This window comes from Halichoeres trimaculatus, unplaced genomic scaffold (assembly GCF_033239565.1).
Source record: "Halichoeres trimaculatus isolate MK-OKI-2021-1 unplaced genomic scaffold, fHalTri1.1 fHalTri1_scaffold_8, whole genome shotgun sequence".
Classification (NCBI taxonomy): Eukaryota; Metazoa; Chordata; class Actinopteri; order Labriformes; family Labridae; genus Halichoeres; species Halichoeres trimaculatus.
Genome location: NW_027437186.1, coordinates 32,866,896 through 32,884,023, shown reverse-complemented (window position 1 = coordinate 32,884,023; position 17,128 = coordinate 32,866,896). Strand labels below are relative to the sequence as shown.

The 17,128-nt window shown below is 40.6% G+C and overlaps 1 protein-coding gene across 1 annotated transcript in view; it reads left to right on the top strand.

The window, feature by feature from the left end:
- The window catches only part of lrmda (leucine rich melanocyte differentiation associated), a 305,952-nt gene that overhangs the window by 265,631 nt on the left and 23,193 nt on the right, over positions 1-17,128 (top strand). The window contains exon 6 of the mRNA XM_074676073.1: positions 3,255-3,339. Within this exon, the coding sequence (XP_074532174.1) occupies positions 3,255-3,339 (85 nt within the window). The remainder of the gene's footprint in view (positions 1-3,254; positions 3,340-17,128) is intronic.

Below are 17,128 nucleotides of genomic sequence, written 5' to 3'. Positions count from 1 at the left end.
TATGAATACCTGATTGTTTTCATCATTTTCATCGCATGCACAATATGTTCTTATTTTGAGTTGTTCCACTTCTTGTATTTCACATTCCACGCGAGTCCAGCGTACAAGCATACAGTGATATTTCTTAACAGATTTCAGTCACTCCAGAGGTCAAGAGCAGCAGGTCTGCTGTCAAAACAGTATTTCTATTCCAAACACTTTCTTGGGTCCACCAGAATGTATGCAGTGAGGTCCCAAGACAGGCTTATTTTGCCATTTTTCCCTCGGCTGTAATATGACACACATGCTGGCCAGACCTTAATGCCTTTCAGAGATGCTATCTAAAAAGCACATTATGTGATCGTTTTCAATTCACAGTGCTCTCTCTTAGCCCATGAAGAATATGGTTCCATTTAAGAGTGCAAGCCGTGCCATTTCTCAAGGTTATGCATGGGCATGTAGAGGAACAACAATAAAAGTGGGAAAAATGCAGCGCCGAACCATCTCTAATATGTATTTGTCAGTTGAGTCTCTCTTTATGATTAAAGGCCGGCTGAATTCCTTCCTGCAGGAGAGGAAAGTATTTCTGCAAAGGCATCAGATATCGCTGTGTCATGATAAACTGCCTGCTCTGCTAGCTAAAAGGCTAAAGGAAGGAAGAGGATGTTTTGGACCTTGAAAGTCGACAAAAAAGAAGAACAACACAAGAAACTCTTGACCTGTATGGGAGCATGCTTTGAGAGCCAGGCCTCTGTTTTCTCTGTGTCCCAAAGCAGCATTTTTCACACTGCTTCAGTCTGAACCTCTGCAGTGCTGACAATCGATAGCTTATCCTGGTTGCACTGCCAGAAATCTATCGCACATTTACCCAACATTTCAACAATGGGGTATTAAGCACACTGGCTTGCATTTTTATTTACACTGCTTTGCAATTTCCTCTCGCTACTTTTGTTACAGCTCCAATTTCAACCAGAGTTTAATTGGATTGCCATCGACCGACACAAAATGTGGCATAATGTTGATGTGGGGAAGATACATTTCATGGTTTCTGAAATATGTTCTCTGCTCAAACAAACCCAAACAAACCTTTGTGAGGTTATTAATGTAGCTATTTATTTAATGTCTAATTATGTTTATACAAGTATGCTACATCCACTGCACTGCCACACAACTTATTTGCGATGCAAGTCCATAGATAAGCTTTTAAAATGTGTAAAAACAACAGCAATGAACCTTTAAATACCTTTCAGATTAAAAATACTGAAACTACTACTGTAACAAACACACACACACAAAACAATTCTGAATCTTAAGGTGTTTTTATTCATGTATTTCATTTTTTACTGGAAACTGAAACACTCTCGCTAGGGAAGGGTACCTTTCACATTTGGACCGTTATGGTACCAATAACAGGTAACTGGCAATCAGTATCTATACTGATTGCCAGTTGTCCAATTGTCGGTACTTTTGTGTGTGTTAATGTGGTAATGAACATTACTTTGTTTAATAATAAAACCTTAATTTCTCAATTGAACACACTTGGGATGCTGCATGGAAAGTCGCCTCCTCTTCCACTCCCTCTAAGTCACATGGATGCGTTTAGGTATCAAAACATGGAACCGTTTGACTTTACATAAATTGGTACTTTGTACTACAGACAGAATCTGGTCAGTACCTACAAAGTACCTAATTCGTTACCCATTTCTAACTCCTGTTCATACAAAATGGCTCTTTTCCAAACCACCTACTACACTAGTAGTGCCTACTATTTTGGCTCATATTCAGTCTGTAGTAGGTAGTATGCAAAAACTTGCAAAATCTGCAGTATGCCAAAAATCCCTGGATGTCCTACTGATCCAGGAAAATTTCTCAGTATGTGACAAACCAGTCTACCTGGCATACTTTTTCCCACAATGCACGGCGCTAACTCTGTTTGTCTAACCCAGGGATCTCAAACTCGTGCCATGGAGGGCCAAGAGGCTGCAGGTTTTCTTTCCAACCAAAAACTCCACCAGCTGATTTCACTGATTACCTCACCGTCAAGAAGAGAGCAGGGACTAATCAGTCAAATCAGCTGGTGGAGTTTTTGGTTGGAAAGAAAACCTGCAGCCTCTTGGCCCTCCATAACACGAGTTTGAGATCCCTGGTCCAAGCGGATAGCAGGTGAATTACCGCCATCAACTGGGATGAGTTGGCACTACAACTACAAAACAACAGCACTAACGTTAGTCAATCTGTGAGATAGAGGTGAAATGATGTAAAGGAGGCATTTATTTCTATTAATTCATTAAAGCCCATAGAAAACACTAATTCACTTCTTCAAACCATACGTGGATCATATGGAAGTGGTTTTTCCATCAGCTATAAAAACAAATATTCCTTCCAGATTTATTTCCAGTAAACAATATAACTTTTGGTGTAAAATTAAAAATGACTAAAATGCTGAAATCTCTCCAAAGTTTGTGTTGCAAATTTATATTAAAGGCAAAATAAGATACATCACCTGTAGCTCCATTTTCCAAAACTGGAAACCAGAGTAGTTACTACAGCCGAGCTACATACTACATGCAAAAGCAGTAGGCAGTATGTAGTAGGCAATTTGGAAAACAGCCATTGTCTTTTTTCATAGCCAAGTCTTCATTCACCCATTAAGATGTCAAACGAAGGCTGGGCTTAGATGATTTACAGCTCAGTTTAGGGCTGATTTGCAACTCCCAATGATCGTGGGAGTCTGGACTATTTGAAGGATGTTGAAACAAAGTTCTGCAGATGAATAAGTCCATAAAATAATCCTGTTGAGAATAAATGAAATGGCTCATTTAAATCCTTGAAAGATTGTTTGATGGAAAGTCCAAAAGAGGTGAATACTGTCCCACACAGCCTGTTAAGCAGATGTAAATAGCGTTGCTCCTCTATCCAGTGTAAAGAGGTCATTTGTTGCCATTTGTGGCTACCATTGCATCACCGGGCTGCGTCTGGCTGCTCAGAGTGAGTGACGTCTACCCTTTGGTTGACCACTGCAGGAGGTCACGGCTCAGTGAAGGTTAGGACCTCTCCTCCCTCACCATGTCGTATATCAGATCATCAAAGCCTGGACTATAGCTCTATAACTCGCAAGAAGTCATAAAACATGTCCCGATGCTGTGTGTCATAAAACAAGAGCAGTGTTTCCAATATTTCCTGAACTAATCTCAAAGGGTTTATAACAGTCAGCTGCAGTAAAATCTTTCTCTTCTTTAAATACTCATCCTATCTGCTTTTCTTCTTTCTTCCAGCCACCTATTGAGCCTGGCACCGAGGGTCAGCAGCTGACCTACACTCCTCTGCCCCGAGGATCAAGAGATGCAAGAAACCACAAAGGTAAGAAGGAGAAAAGAGACCTTTGGGCTTTGTAACCTTTTTAGTCAGGTCAATTGTACATACATCTGCCAAATTATTCCTCAAAATCAGACACACACAGTTTATAATCATACATACATTCAACGCCAAACAAAGCCTGAGGATTATGTAAATGTCAGTCATAACCCTAAACAGCTACAGAGAGTGGGAATCTATTGACCTCGAGACCAGTTTGAAGATGTTCTCTATTCTTATTGATCTCATCTTGGCTGTGTGATGTGTTCATAGTGCTCGTAAATCAGAGTAATCTGGGTTAACTCTGATCTGAATGCATGCGTGGGAGGACACAGTGCATAAAAACAAGATGAAGCATCCTTGATCTGTGGATACAAGACATTGATTAGGCCTCGTATTGACCCAGCGTTGTCAGTTGATGTAATTGTGCAGCAACTTTTTTAACATCAAACACTGCACTCTAGTTCTGACTGAGAAATCATATTCATTAAAAGACTCAGTCCTCGAATTGAGTTGTGAGGATTTTGTGTAAAGCTCTTAAATTCCATTCATCACACAACACTAACATAAAATGTAATATCACTGTTGACTGACTGCTTACGGCTCCCTCCTGTGAAGACTTTTCTGCTGCTTATGAAACAGACTGAAATTAAAAGTGATGCTTCTACATGACACATGAAAGTAAGACAAGATCATCAGCGTAAAGATCGAGTATTTTTATATAGTTATTTTCAAGGCCTGAAACCACTGCTGCGGGTTTGGTATCAGATGAAGAGATTAACTGTGCACTGCTGCAACAAGATTTGTTTACGCTTTCCATGGCAAAAATTTTCCATGGGCATTACTTTGACAGTTCACAGAAAGCAGGATGAGAGTCAAGATAAGGGAAGGGATAAATGCTACTACTTTTTCCATAGAGGGTACCAAAACTGGTATCAAGTCAAGTTCCTCTCAAGGGCTTTGTACCAAGAACCAAGTACACTGGCTTTGTGTAAATTTAAACAAACTCTTCGACTCAAACTTGCAGAAAGGAAATCATCATTAATAAACACTTATCATTGTTTTAACATCATCTGTTTTTAAAATATCATAATAAGAATTCACTATATGGATCTCTCAAAGTAACTAATTTTGTTTTTTATATAAATCAAGTTTTACCCTCACTTGCCTAACAAGTCATACTTGATACATGAGTTTTAAAGACCTCTCATCATCAACATGATAAAAACTGTACTCAAAAAACAGTGATGTTTGATATCACTTTTTGTCAGACCGATACCAGTTCAAGGACTTGAGTACTCACCAATATCGAGTAGTAAAGCCTCTAGTACTTTTGATTCATAATTTTTTTAATTAATAGCAACGGATCATTTTAAACAAAGGCCCTCTGCCATTTAGTCCAAAACAAAACACAAACAGCTCTCTGAGATTACTATTTGTGTTAAATGAATCAACAAATGTGCAAAATAAAAATAAGAACTGTCAGAGTTTTAGTTATTTTAAAGGTAAACTTAGGTGCAAAATAAGATAGTTTATCTGTTAACTCCCTCTGGTTCAATTATGTTGTCTGAACAGGACCTCACACACATTTGCCATGGTATTAAGCAATGTGTTTGCAATGTAGGGCCATTTACTGGCGAGGAAGATCTACTGGAAGTGAGATTTTTTGCCATTTTTTATAATTTAGTTAATTTTTAGTCATAATTATTTTTGATAATATAATATAATTAAATAATATATTTATAATTTATAATATAAAAAAAAACACAATACAATAAAATAAAATAAAATATTTTTTTTGCCTTGAGTATCAACTGCTGGTACCAGCAGCCTTTGCGAGTACTTATAGTTTGAAAAAGGGCTGGTATTGGCCCCGAAACCCAATATCAATACTCACCCATCCCTAATAAAAACCTGTTAATCTTAAAAAAGTATTCTACCTCCTTGAGTTTTTTTTTCTTTTTAGGAAAATCATTTCTAATTGTCAAGAAGTTGCAGTTAGAACAACATTTAAATCGTAAAATGATCAGAGTGTTATTTTTGAAGAGCAGTGTGTTTTACGTCCCTGTATCAATCACACTATTAATAATTTGCAGGTGAACCAAAAAAGCCTCCAGGCTTCATAATTTTTTCAGTAAAAGCTCTTAAGCAAACTCCTCAAAAGTGCTATTTAGAAAACAGAGTATTGAAGGAATATTTGTTTATTTGAATTAAACTCTTTGGGCTGTATCTTTTTTTTCTCTTTTATTTCTTTTTTTGGGGTATGATTCAGGCTTTGCAGGACTAAATTTCACCACACAGACTTGTCTCAAACCTGGCTTGTACTTCTGTATTAAATCGATCAGTAGCTTCTACATAGGTCAGCATAATCTCTATACCTATGCAGAGGCTTACACACATAGCTGATTGGCACTTCCTGCCAAATTTAACTACACATCAAAAGGACGTGGACTAGAAGCCTTGTGATTGGTCCATTGAATGGTATCGTGCTCCCTTCACTTACAATATTCTCCACTGATAACTCTTTTCTATCCTTTTTTTTGTGAAAACTGCTTTGCCGCCACCTGTTTTAGCATAACATGATACGCTCAAAAACACTGAGAAAAAGTAAGAAAACAGCGGGATCAGAAGCACACGATATACAGATGACACTGCCCTCATGCATTTTGGTGGAGTATTGCAGGGGTATGTGATGCTCATGACTGTGTCGGTCACTTCAGGGACTAGTCTTTTGTCGTCTGTATAGTTCGGGGTCTTCACGCCTGTGCTGGTTATATATTTATATGCAAGTTCAACCAGACACAGCTCTTCAGGGGTTTTCTTGGTAAAATGCTATCATCTGTGCTTGCTTACATCCAGGTTGTAGCTATTATAGCATCATGACAGTAGCCATGCACTGCAGCTTAAGCATAACATATAACATGTATTTCAGGTCATTTTATGTGGAATGTGAGTGAGTTACTGTGGTGGTGCTGACTTGCAGACGTGACAACGTTAACTGTTCAGCAGACTAGCATTGCACATCCGCAGTCTGGAGTCTCTGAGACATTCATCACTGTTCCCACAATGCAAAACTCCTCATGAGTGGACCCCCCTTATAGCAGCATAACAGGTCAGCAGAGAGGATCCTTACCCCCCCACGTATGGTGCCAAGGACAGATCTATGTCATGAACGCGTGGACGGTGGCAGCTCTCCCTGCTTGTAAGGACAGGAAGAGCCCTGCGCTTTGTCACAATCAGACCTGGCTAAGAACAGTCCATTTAAAGGTGAGAGGATCTGACACATGAAATATTTCCCCCTCCGTCTAAGATCTGAACAGCACTGACAGCCTCCATTTGTTATTTTTATGATGCAGCGCTGCAGTCTTAGATAACACAGCCCTCATCTTCGCCCTTCACCTCCTCTTCATGTCCCTGCCTCCAGCCTCTTCCCCGGCTCTTTGTTATTTGTTTTCTTTTATTTACACATCTTAGACATACTCCAGTTTTCTTTATGTGTTGGAGACGGTCACAGTAACTCCTCTTTCATGGAGAACAAAGCCGCAGCAAAGCAATGCAGCAACAAACAAATTCCTCCAGACAGTAATTCCAAACAACTGTGCGTTTACTGAATTAAGATCAGGAAATAGACAATAGGGTTGAAAGACTATCCTGCAGGAATTTAAGTACTTGAATGAAACACTCCTTTCCTGCATGCATGGTAAATTAAAGAGATCATACACGGTTACAGGAAGTATAGCTTCTCTAGTGTCACTGTATATCCTGGTCTGCTTTTTGTTTCTGCGAATATATGAAGTATGTATAATATAAACAGAGAAACCTCACCAGTGCAGGAGAGAGAGGAACTATTACTATTACTACTATGTGGAAAATGACCTCAATAAGCATTTTATGTGTTTTGAAGTTATTTACAGAATATAAAGGAGATAATTGTTCTTTTAAAGGTTAATAAACATCCCTTTTCATAGAGAAACAAGGAGTTGAATGGTTTATCCCAACTCTAGATCAGGAGCACATCTGACATCCCCCTCTTGGCTGCACAGAAAGCACCTCCTCTTCCTCCTTTCAACATCTCTGCACCTACTACCCCCTCCCTCCAATGTGTCACCTGTGTGGAAGCCCCAGAGCCTGGGTGCCAGAGGTAATTACAGCAGCTAGGAGCTCCCAGAGGAGGGCAGCGCTGGCAGGTCACTGCCCAGGGAGAGAAGGGTGGAGAGCAAGGACACAACTCCAGGATAAGCGGAGGAGTCGAGCTGGAGGAGACGGAGCAAAACAGGAAAGGGGAGAAGTGGAAGAAGTTAAATCTCAATCAGGATTTTAGAGATCGACAGAAGGGGAAGATAAAGAAAGAAGGGAAAGACAGTGAGAGTGTAAGGGTTAAAAAGAGAACAGGGCTCGAAAATGAGAATCAGACAAAAGGAAAGTGTGGGAGCATGGTGGGGGCTTCAGTGTGTCTTGGTGGAGGCGTGACACAGAGTGGAGTGGAGTATATGGTCTGGCAGGGCGGCCTGAGGATCCTCCACTACTGTCACCTTGACTCTAAGTCTCAGTGCTGGTCCGACTGTCAGCTCAACTTTAAATCCAAACAGTCCAAAAAGGAGTCCCAGCCTGGAGTAGTTCACATCTTCATGAACACTGGCTTGTGCCATCGTGTTAAACCACATATTGTTCTGCCTTCATCTGCCAAAACATACAGATTTATCACTCCGGTATGCAAACAATACACCAGGTTATTTATTCCTGGTGTGTCATTTCCTGATGATGACACAGTTTGAAGTGAGATTCACAGGTTTATTTCATGATCTAATTATAACGGTAGTTCACAGGTATGTAAAAGAGGTGCTGCAGACATGATTGATATATTCATGTGCAGGGAGGAGGAGATTTTAATCAAATATATTGTTTATTTCTGCTGTTTTATCAATAAATAGGCCAGGGATTAGTAGAATTTTTTCAGGTATCAGATAAAATTCAAGAAGGCCATCCCTCAGCGGTGACAGCAGTAAATGAAAGGGATATCTTTGTTCAAGCAGAGTAAACACACAAGGAAAGATGCCTGAAATCTGCCTTGCAGTGTGAGCCCTGGGCCCGTTTAATCTTGTTGTTCTGGGCCTGCTTCCAGCTACTTTGTATGTATGTATCTTAAATGGTGCACAACTGTTATTATAATCCCAAGAGGAAAGCAGCCTTCAAAGCAAAAGGGGGGGAAAAAAAGCCTCCTTCCTGATGACGCCCATGGGGTGTCTCACATTCGCTCGGCGGTTTGCTTTCATTACATGTCGGGGTGATCTGTGCCACAACTCCCTACAAAAAAAAAAAGAAGAAGAAGAAATGGGAACAGATCCAAACTAAGAGTAAACTGTTTTATAGTTGCTGAACAACAAATAAACAAACATCTGGAAGCATTCAGAGCGGCCCATTAGAAAGGCTCTGGGCTTTGCCAAAAAGGGGTAAATGATGAGGAATGGGCTGTCGAAAGGCTGGCGGAGACAGGGGAGAGGCCAGATGACAGAGCTGTGGGTGCTAAGCACTGCCTTTTAGAGCTCAGCTGGGCTCAGAGAGATCTACACCTGCTGCTATCTCACTCCTCCCCTCCTTCCCTCCACCCGACATCTGGATGGGATACATGACTAATGGATGACAAAACTGCTAGTGTTGAAACTTAGCTGTTGTCAATATGAAGGGAAAGGTTGTTGCTTTGACTGATGACTTAATGTTCTCTGCGCAAGTACTTAGTGAGTTTGACGGCTTGAAAAAGTGAATGCACCCAAACAGAAATATAATTCCCAAATGTCTGTCGCTTGTAAAACAACCAGAGCTGATTGTTTTATTTATTACGGAATGGATTAGATGCTGATGTGAATGCAGAAACTAGCTTCCCAAAAATCATGTTATTTCAAGTACACGCATGCGCTACTGATTACCATCATCTGTAAATCAACTGAAATATTACCTCAGACATCTGTTTCTTCACTCCGGTGTCGTTTCCGTGCTTATCTTGAGTGATTCCGTCCTTTTCTGTCTGATGTCACTCTGCAGTTAGAAATAAAGCTCTCATCCTTCTGCTGATCATCTTCCCTCTCTGGTTTGGACTGCCTTGGCATGTTGCATGAGTATGGAAATGTCCTCTCTGGAAGGCGCTGAGAAAAGACAGAGCACCTTTGACGTTTCCCATTTGGACACACGAGCGTGCTCTTTCTACATTTCACTCAGCCTAGTAATGGTTATACCAGCAGGATCTGTCCCCTGATAAACATCACTCTAAAAACAAAGACTTGCACTGGCCCGCAGAACTAAAAACGAGGCATATGGAAAGAACAAAGAGTAAGCTTTTCCTCTTCACTGGTCCAGAGTAGCCTTTGTGGATCTGCTTTCTGTAAACTTCTGATGTTGGGCTAACATTTAGTGCGTGCAGCTTACATCAAAAAATGACAGATGATGAAATATTGTCAAAGAGAATGAGCCAGACACAGATCTCACTGCCAGCCATACACCATCAGCCCGTGTTGAGTGAGTCTGTGCACCAAACTGTACGAGGTGAGTTGACAAAGTGAAGACATGGCCGCCTTCCCGGGTACTGGGTTCATAAAACTGTTTCCCCAGCACTCGTCACTGCTCGAAGCTTCGAGTTCTTTGCTGTCTTTCCCAGTTTGCAGCTGATGAAGTGTCTGAGACAAGTTTCAAAAGACCCAGAGTTAGTTTTCTCTTACATACTGCAAAAATTAAACCCATAAAATGTCTGTATAAACATGCAAACTTTCCTCCCTCTGGTTACTTATATTACATATTTGAAATGCAGGACCCTTTCTTAAATTTTTATACTTTATATAATGTTCATATCTCTTCTATAACAGCCTTACTGTGCTGAATCTTGTATCTGTGAGGATTCAAAATCAGTATGGCTCAATAACTTTTTACAAGAGCAAATCTCAGATATTTCGAGTGACAAATTAGTATGAAAATTAGATAACACTATAAAATATAGAGAAAATTCCAAAAAGTTAACATTGTAATTAAATAGTTAAATTGAAAATTCCAATTCACGCAAAGGCAAACAAAGGTGCTGCAATGTTCATGTCAGTGTTTCTGGACAGTTTCAGTTTACCTTCGTCTGAGCACAAATCACGCAATTGTCTCAACTTTTTCTGTTATCACTAACCGATTGGTAAACTTTTTACCAATCTGACCCTAAAGGATTCACTCGCCAGCTCTGCCTCTGTTTGCCTGGATTGCAAGACAGGCTTTTGCTCCACATCAGTGTTGGGCAACTGTTGTCCTTTCCAGACTCTAAAGACTGGCCTAAAACAGAAAGTGATGCTTTTTGCCACAGTGTCAACAGGCAGAGGCAAAAAGGTGGAATCCTTTCAGTCAATATATTTGATACATTTTAGGAAATCAGGTTGTCCCCAGGGCTACTTTTACTTTTGAGGATTTATTACAAATGTTACGTTTTGACCAATCAGAATCAAGTATCCAATCTGACTAATAATCTAACATGGATTCGGTTAAATATTTATCTCTATTAATCTCTATTGATGACATAATGTAACAAACAAGACCATGCAGATCAAAAGAAACTTTTTGCAGTATAGTTTAGCCCTGTTCCACCACGCAGTCCAGTTTAGATCAGTAGAGTTTGGTATGGGTTGGATTGGTTAAACCTGGTACTGTTACCGTTCTAACAGTAAACCATGCCACCTACTGATAGGTGGCGAGTTGGCCAGATTCTGATAGGCGCGTCAGTTGCGTAATAGTGTGACGCCATAGAAGTGTGACACAGTGTACCCCACTAATGAATGTTTCAGAGAAGACTAAATACAGAAGCCACTGTCGCACAGTAAGTGATAACTTTTTCGACCAATCAATGGTCTGCAGTGTTGTAGCTCCACCTTCAGAGATTGGATCGGTTTAGTCTGGCACTAGAGAGTGACACAGGGGTGGATTTTCACTCCTGTCCCATCCCACTCCTTGTAAAGTGCCTCCCACTCACATCCCATTCCCATTCAAAATTACCCCCACTCCTATACTGCTCCTATTTTTTCCCCTTATTTAAATTTTTTGGATTTTCTCCCTGTTCCTTTTTGGATTTCTGTTGGCTTCTGGGAAGTGTAGTTCTTTTCACCCGTGTTAGAGTGTAGGCTTATTGGAAATAAACTACAAAATGGTGGCACATGTCACATATAATATTTTATCTTCCTGATTGGTTCCCACTCCCATCTGCTCCCATCAACTTTTTATCCCATACCGTCCCAATCCCGTGATTAATAGTTAAGTTGAAAAAGGGTCCCAAAAAGTGGAACAATTCGTCTCATTTGTTCAGGGTTCTGTGTTGGGATTAGTCAGTAGAGATGCCACAAAATTCAAATTGACCTAAAGAGACTTTTCCCCTTTTTCTGTGTCACATCAATTTTTTCAGATAGTCGTATGATAATCAGTTTAAGCATGAAAACATTTCTTAATAAAATTGAATACTACAATTTGCATAAATTAGCATGGATAAATAAAACTGAATTTCAAACCAGATAATTGGTGATACCTCTGTATGATCTACAAGAGCAAACAAAACCGTGGGCATACAATTGATATAACTAAATAGATCTGAGTTATTGTGAAAGCATTAGCTCTTATGGTGCATGGGGTGCAAGTCAAACAGACAGACTCACTGGACACTTCTTCCTAATCCAGTTCCCCAACACACGTCTCTAACCTTGAATTGTAATGAATGAACAGGAACCAGAAAATTCAGTCACAGTCACATCAATCTGTTCTTTGGGGAGGTAGCTCCTGCTGCATATCACAGCACATCACAGTGGTATACACTCCCTGCGCACGAGGACAGGCTCTATTTCCTCTTTGTGAGTCAGATGATGTGGTATTATTCCTCCCAGGAGTGGATTGGCTCAGCTACATGAATATCCATTAAAGCAGGTCTATGGAGATGGATGAGGCGAGAGGGGAAGAGGCAAACTAGGCCTGCAATCCTTCACAGCAGCTTCACAAAACACTGCACTGCCCGCACCCAGAGTGATGAGAGCTCATTTTTGGAGGCAGGCCTGTCCTTGTTATTGCTAACCCTGAAAATCACCTTTTATGCTTCCCCTCCTCGGAAGGAGGTTAGATTAAAATGCCAGGATAACCTCCTCTACTTCCATGACAGGCTTAACTGCCGAACTGTGACGTGCCAGCTCGAAACTGTTTTGAGAAAGCTGCCTTCAACCAAGTGTCATTATCTCTCCGTTATCGGATGGCACTGCTCTCACAGTGTGTGAATAATTCTGTTTGTGCTGGGTTTGGGGAAATGTCAGTGACACTATTGTTTTTACCGTGCCTTTTGATGTCGCTGAAGGAGTCTCCTGAGTGTTTTGAGTTCTTCAAGTGATGTTGGATGTATACAGCAAAAACTTAAAGTAGAAAGATGGGGCTGTCGGCTTCTGAGTTTTTCCAAGACATTTGTTTGTGAGTTCTTCTTTTGCAGAGGTACAAAACTAAGTATGTCTTACTTACTGTGGTAATCTGCCTTAATAAGGAGTGTTACATCCCATGGGCAGAGGTGTGCTGTTGTTACTGAGCTGATCTGAGGCATTGCTTTATGATGCTACAAGAGTCTTAACACCAGCTTAACGAAAATCTTGCAACCAAAGATTCCCACAAATGATGCAAAGTTCTTGCAGCCATTAGTGTCCACAATCCATGTCTTCCTCTAATATTTATTGTAGTCTCAGTTGGGTTGTCTGTATCAGCCAATTTTCATGTCTCAGAATAGAAAATGAGGTTGGAATTTCCCAAATTTATGATTAAACCAGCCCAAATGTACTTTCTCAAACAGACATAAGTTTGAAGTAATACTTTGACTTATACTCCAAATATTTCAGAATGATCGACAAGGCCATGAGTTCTTCCAAGCAGGCCCGGCCCTCTTGGAAAAACAAACCTCTGGCTCTCCTGGACCTTGGTCTACTTCCCAGTTGCACTGGTCATTTTCAAGGAAAGTAGCAGGACATAAATCATCCAAAGTGAATAGGTCTGACTGCTAGAATTAGTTCTGAGTTCAGTTATTGCTAATGCAGCTGAGGCATTATTCATTTCCCAGTGTGATTTGTTGTGGTGGTTTGGGATATCTGAAGTTCAGCCTGTGCTTTCCAGTCATACTTACAGTCAGAAGTTGGAGCAGGTTTGTGTAGTCCTCTTCCAAAGGTGGGAGTCCATCACGATAATTTAGGATGGGGGTTAGCTGCCAGATGGATTTGGATATTTTTACAGCAGGATGGATGTTGGGTCCACCACTTTTCTTCTGTGTCAGTAGCCCTTGAAACAAATTGCTTGGTGAGCAGGCGGAGTCTGTCGGTGTGAGAGGGCCCGCTACCCTTCATTCTGATGAATGGCTGCTTACATGCTGGCAGATGCTGGACAACTTGTCATGCTAAAGGAGACAGGGTCAGACCTCAGTGAGTCCTTGTAGATTTGTAATCAGTGTGCATTACTTTGGATGTTTATGCCCACATACTAGATTGTAAATTGCAGCAAGTTAGCAAAATTAGACTCAGTCCTTTTTAAATATTCTGTCTTGTTGGTTTATGTGGAATCATTTGTTTTAATCATAATGTTTTTAATGAATTATACTCTGAGTTGACTGTGGATCATAATTCAAGGGTAACTGATCTCACCCAGTAATCATTCAAGATGAAAACATGCCTTAATGCTGGTCTGGTTAATGGCTCCAACAAATTAGATTCCAATTCACTCTAGGTCCAGTTTATCACGCTGGGTGACAACACATCCTGCATGGCTTAACAGCTGTGCTATATCACTAAACCTTTCTGTCGGGGATGATCGTAATGGAGCTATACATGCCATGGATTCACTAATATGCAGTTAGTAAAGGGGTACTAGTGTGAAATTACACAGCATGCTTTTAGAAGAAGAGGAAATTTTGTATTGTGACACTTAGCCAAACTGGATGATACACACTAAAAACAGCTGAGTTATTTTTATTTTTTTTTTGGAAATGTTTAATCCATTATGGGTTGTTTATTTTGAATTAGGGTTATTTTTGTGCAACTCAAGTGCTGAGTCAAAATCTCTCAATCCAACATACATCAGTTGACCCAGCACTGAGGTTGTTTGTGATTCAAACCTCACAATTTACAATTTCACTAAGCAGACACTTTTGTCCAAAGCTACACACAACATTAAGTAGTTTGGGGGGTATGGTGCCTTTGCTCAATGGCACCTCAATAGTGCTCAGGAAAATAATGCTGACACCTCTCCCACTATCAGCCCAATTCTCAATCTTAGTCCATAAGGGGACTTGAATCAGCAACCTTCCGGTTACAAACCCAAGTCCCTATGGACTGTCATCACTTCGATAGACGTGCTCCACCAATCAGACACCGCACCAGGCTTTATGTGTAGAGCACCACAATATTGTGATGACTTTTGTTACCGTGAGTGAGGAGGGAACACAATGGATATGAGACCCTGCCTTACGCTACATGGATGAAAGGCTGTTGTGCCATTCATGTCATGACATGACTGTCTGTGTCCCATGGCACAGACCGGTTGTCTGTGTTCCACAGCGTGGACCGAAGTCTGCATGCCCGACTTTACAAAACATATTTAAAATGAAGTTAAATGTCACCAAGCTTTTTTTTACGAGTGTATCAGTTAATTTAACCAAGCATTTGGATAGATTAGTAAGCAAATACATGTAGTTGAAACAACCCAGAATTGTAATTAATTTGACCCAGAATTTGGGTAGAATACTTATCTCATCTGTTTGGTCAAAATGGACCAACCCATCCTCCTGGGTCAAGTTAACAACTGCTTGGCTGGTGCTATAATGACCCAGGGGTTGGGTTATAAAACAACCGAAATTGAATAATTTAAAGATCTATTAAAGATCTATGGGACATTTGTTGGCTTGAAACCGTAATTTATAAATATTTAATGTAAGATAGTCCTGTAAAATGTCATTATAACACTACACAAATTTGGTATTTTCACAGAAAGTGAGTCTTTTTTCAGAGGACTTAGTAAAGACGGCTCTCATACTGCTGCATTGTCTTACATAGTAAAGTAGTGTTCAAACTTCCTGTTGCTCCAAATAAACTCAATGTAACGCATACTTAGGTGAGTATATTCATATAGTGTGTCCCAAATCGCATACTTCCATACTGTGTACTCAAAATTTTCAAATTGAGTGTACTAAGCATACTACATACTCACTGGCTTAGTGCGCAAATTTTGAGGGTGTAGTGCTGTCCCAAATTGCATACTGCCAAGCGCCGTACTTACCGGGAATGATGACATGATGTCGACCTCTTCTTCTTCTACATCTAATTGTGACCGGCTTCCAGCGTGTTTCCACCAAATACCGCCACTATTTGCCAGCAAATTTTCAAAGCCTTTTCAGTAGTATATTAAACACAGCTAATAACATGATCAGCGGTGTAGAGTTTATTAATGGGGGTCGGTGCAGCTGACTGAAGCTACCAAGAGAGCTACTGGGGCGCTGTGGCAGTTAAAATACATCCACAAATTAAATGTCTGAGTGGTGCTTCTTGTCATGTACTCACTGTGCAGGGTCTAACCCGCTTGTTATTATATTTGCCTGGTTCACCGGGTAATGCTAGGGCCCCGGTAACTGTTAGCCCAATGAGCTTTAGCATTCGAGATAGCTGTTAGCTCAACTAGCATTAGCATAGCCCAGTGTTTCTCAATCCTTGTCCTGGGGACCCCCTGCCCTTCATGTTTTAGATGTTACCCCACTCCAGCACACCTGATTCAAATGAATGGCTCGTTATCAGGCTCCAGCAGAGCTTGATGACGAGCTGATCATTTGAATCAGGTGTGTTGGAGTCAGGTAACATCTAAAACATGCAGGGCAGGGGGTCCCCAGGACCGGATTTGAGAAACACTGGCATAGCCTATCATTCACGGAACAAAACAAACAAAAACAAGTTACACCACATACACAACGTCAACAGCTGATGGTGCTTGGTGGAAACAACACGTGTAAAAAACAACATCAATAACTTACATTTATACATGCTGCCAGAGGAGGAAATGAGTGCGTTAAGTGTCCACAGCTGCATACTCAAAATCCGGGCTGATTTGAGTACATCATCCTGGTACTTTTGCATACTCATTTTTTGCATACTATGCATACTGTTTTTCATTTTGACGCAGTATACTCAAAATTTTGAGTATTTGAGTATGGAAGTATGCGATTTGGGACGCACTAATAGTCTTGAGCCATGAATTAGCTTTATTTTCAAGAAAACAACATGTTTGTCATTTAACTACTAAAAGATGAATACTTCCTGATGCATACACACATCAAGGTTTACAAAGCTATCGCCCCATTGAGCATTACTGTGGATGCTGTTTACTTAGGAGTATTGTTGGTTCAACCACAAACAAAAACAAACCGACACACACTGATATCCAGGTACCCTCAATGCTCCAAAGCCATCGTGGTGGAAGGAGCTGAACTCATCTGTCAATTACTGTAAGCTCCACTGGGCCGTTGTCTAAACTGTTTTTCTCACTCACCGGTGAATCCAGTGATTTATTGTCAACTGCCTCGGCATCAATATACAATTGGTAGACACTAAGCTGTGATGTCTGAACACAAACTATTGTTGGAGTATCAGCATAGCACACGTAAAGTGCCATTTAGATTATTCATTGCATTGGCTGGGTGAAGACAGTTATCCCAACACTGTATAGACCTGAGCCTTTATTTACTCCTGACTCCCACTGAATGAACCACATCTGAGCTGAACCAAATGGA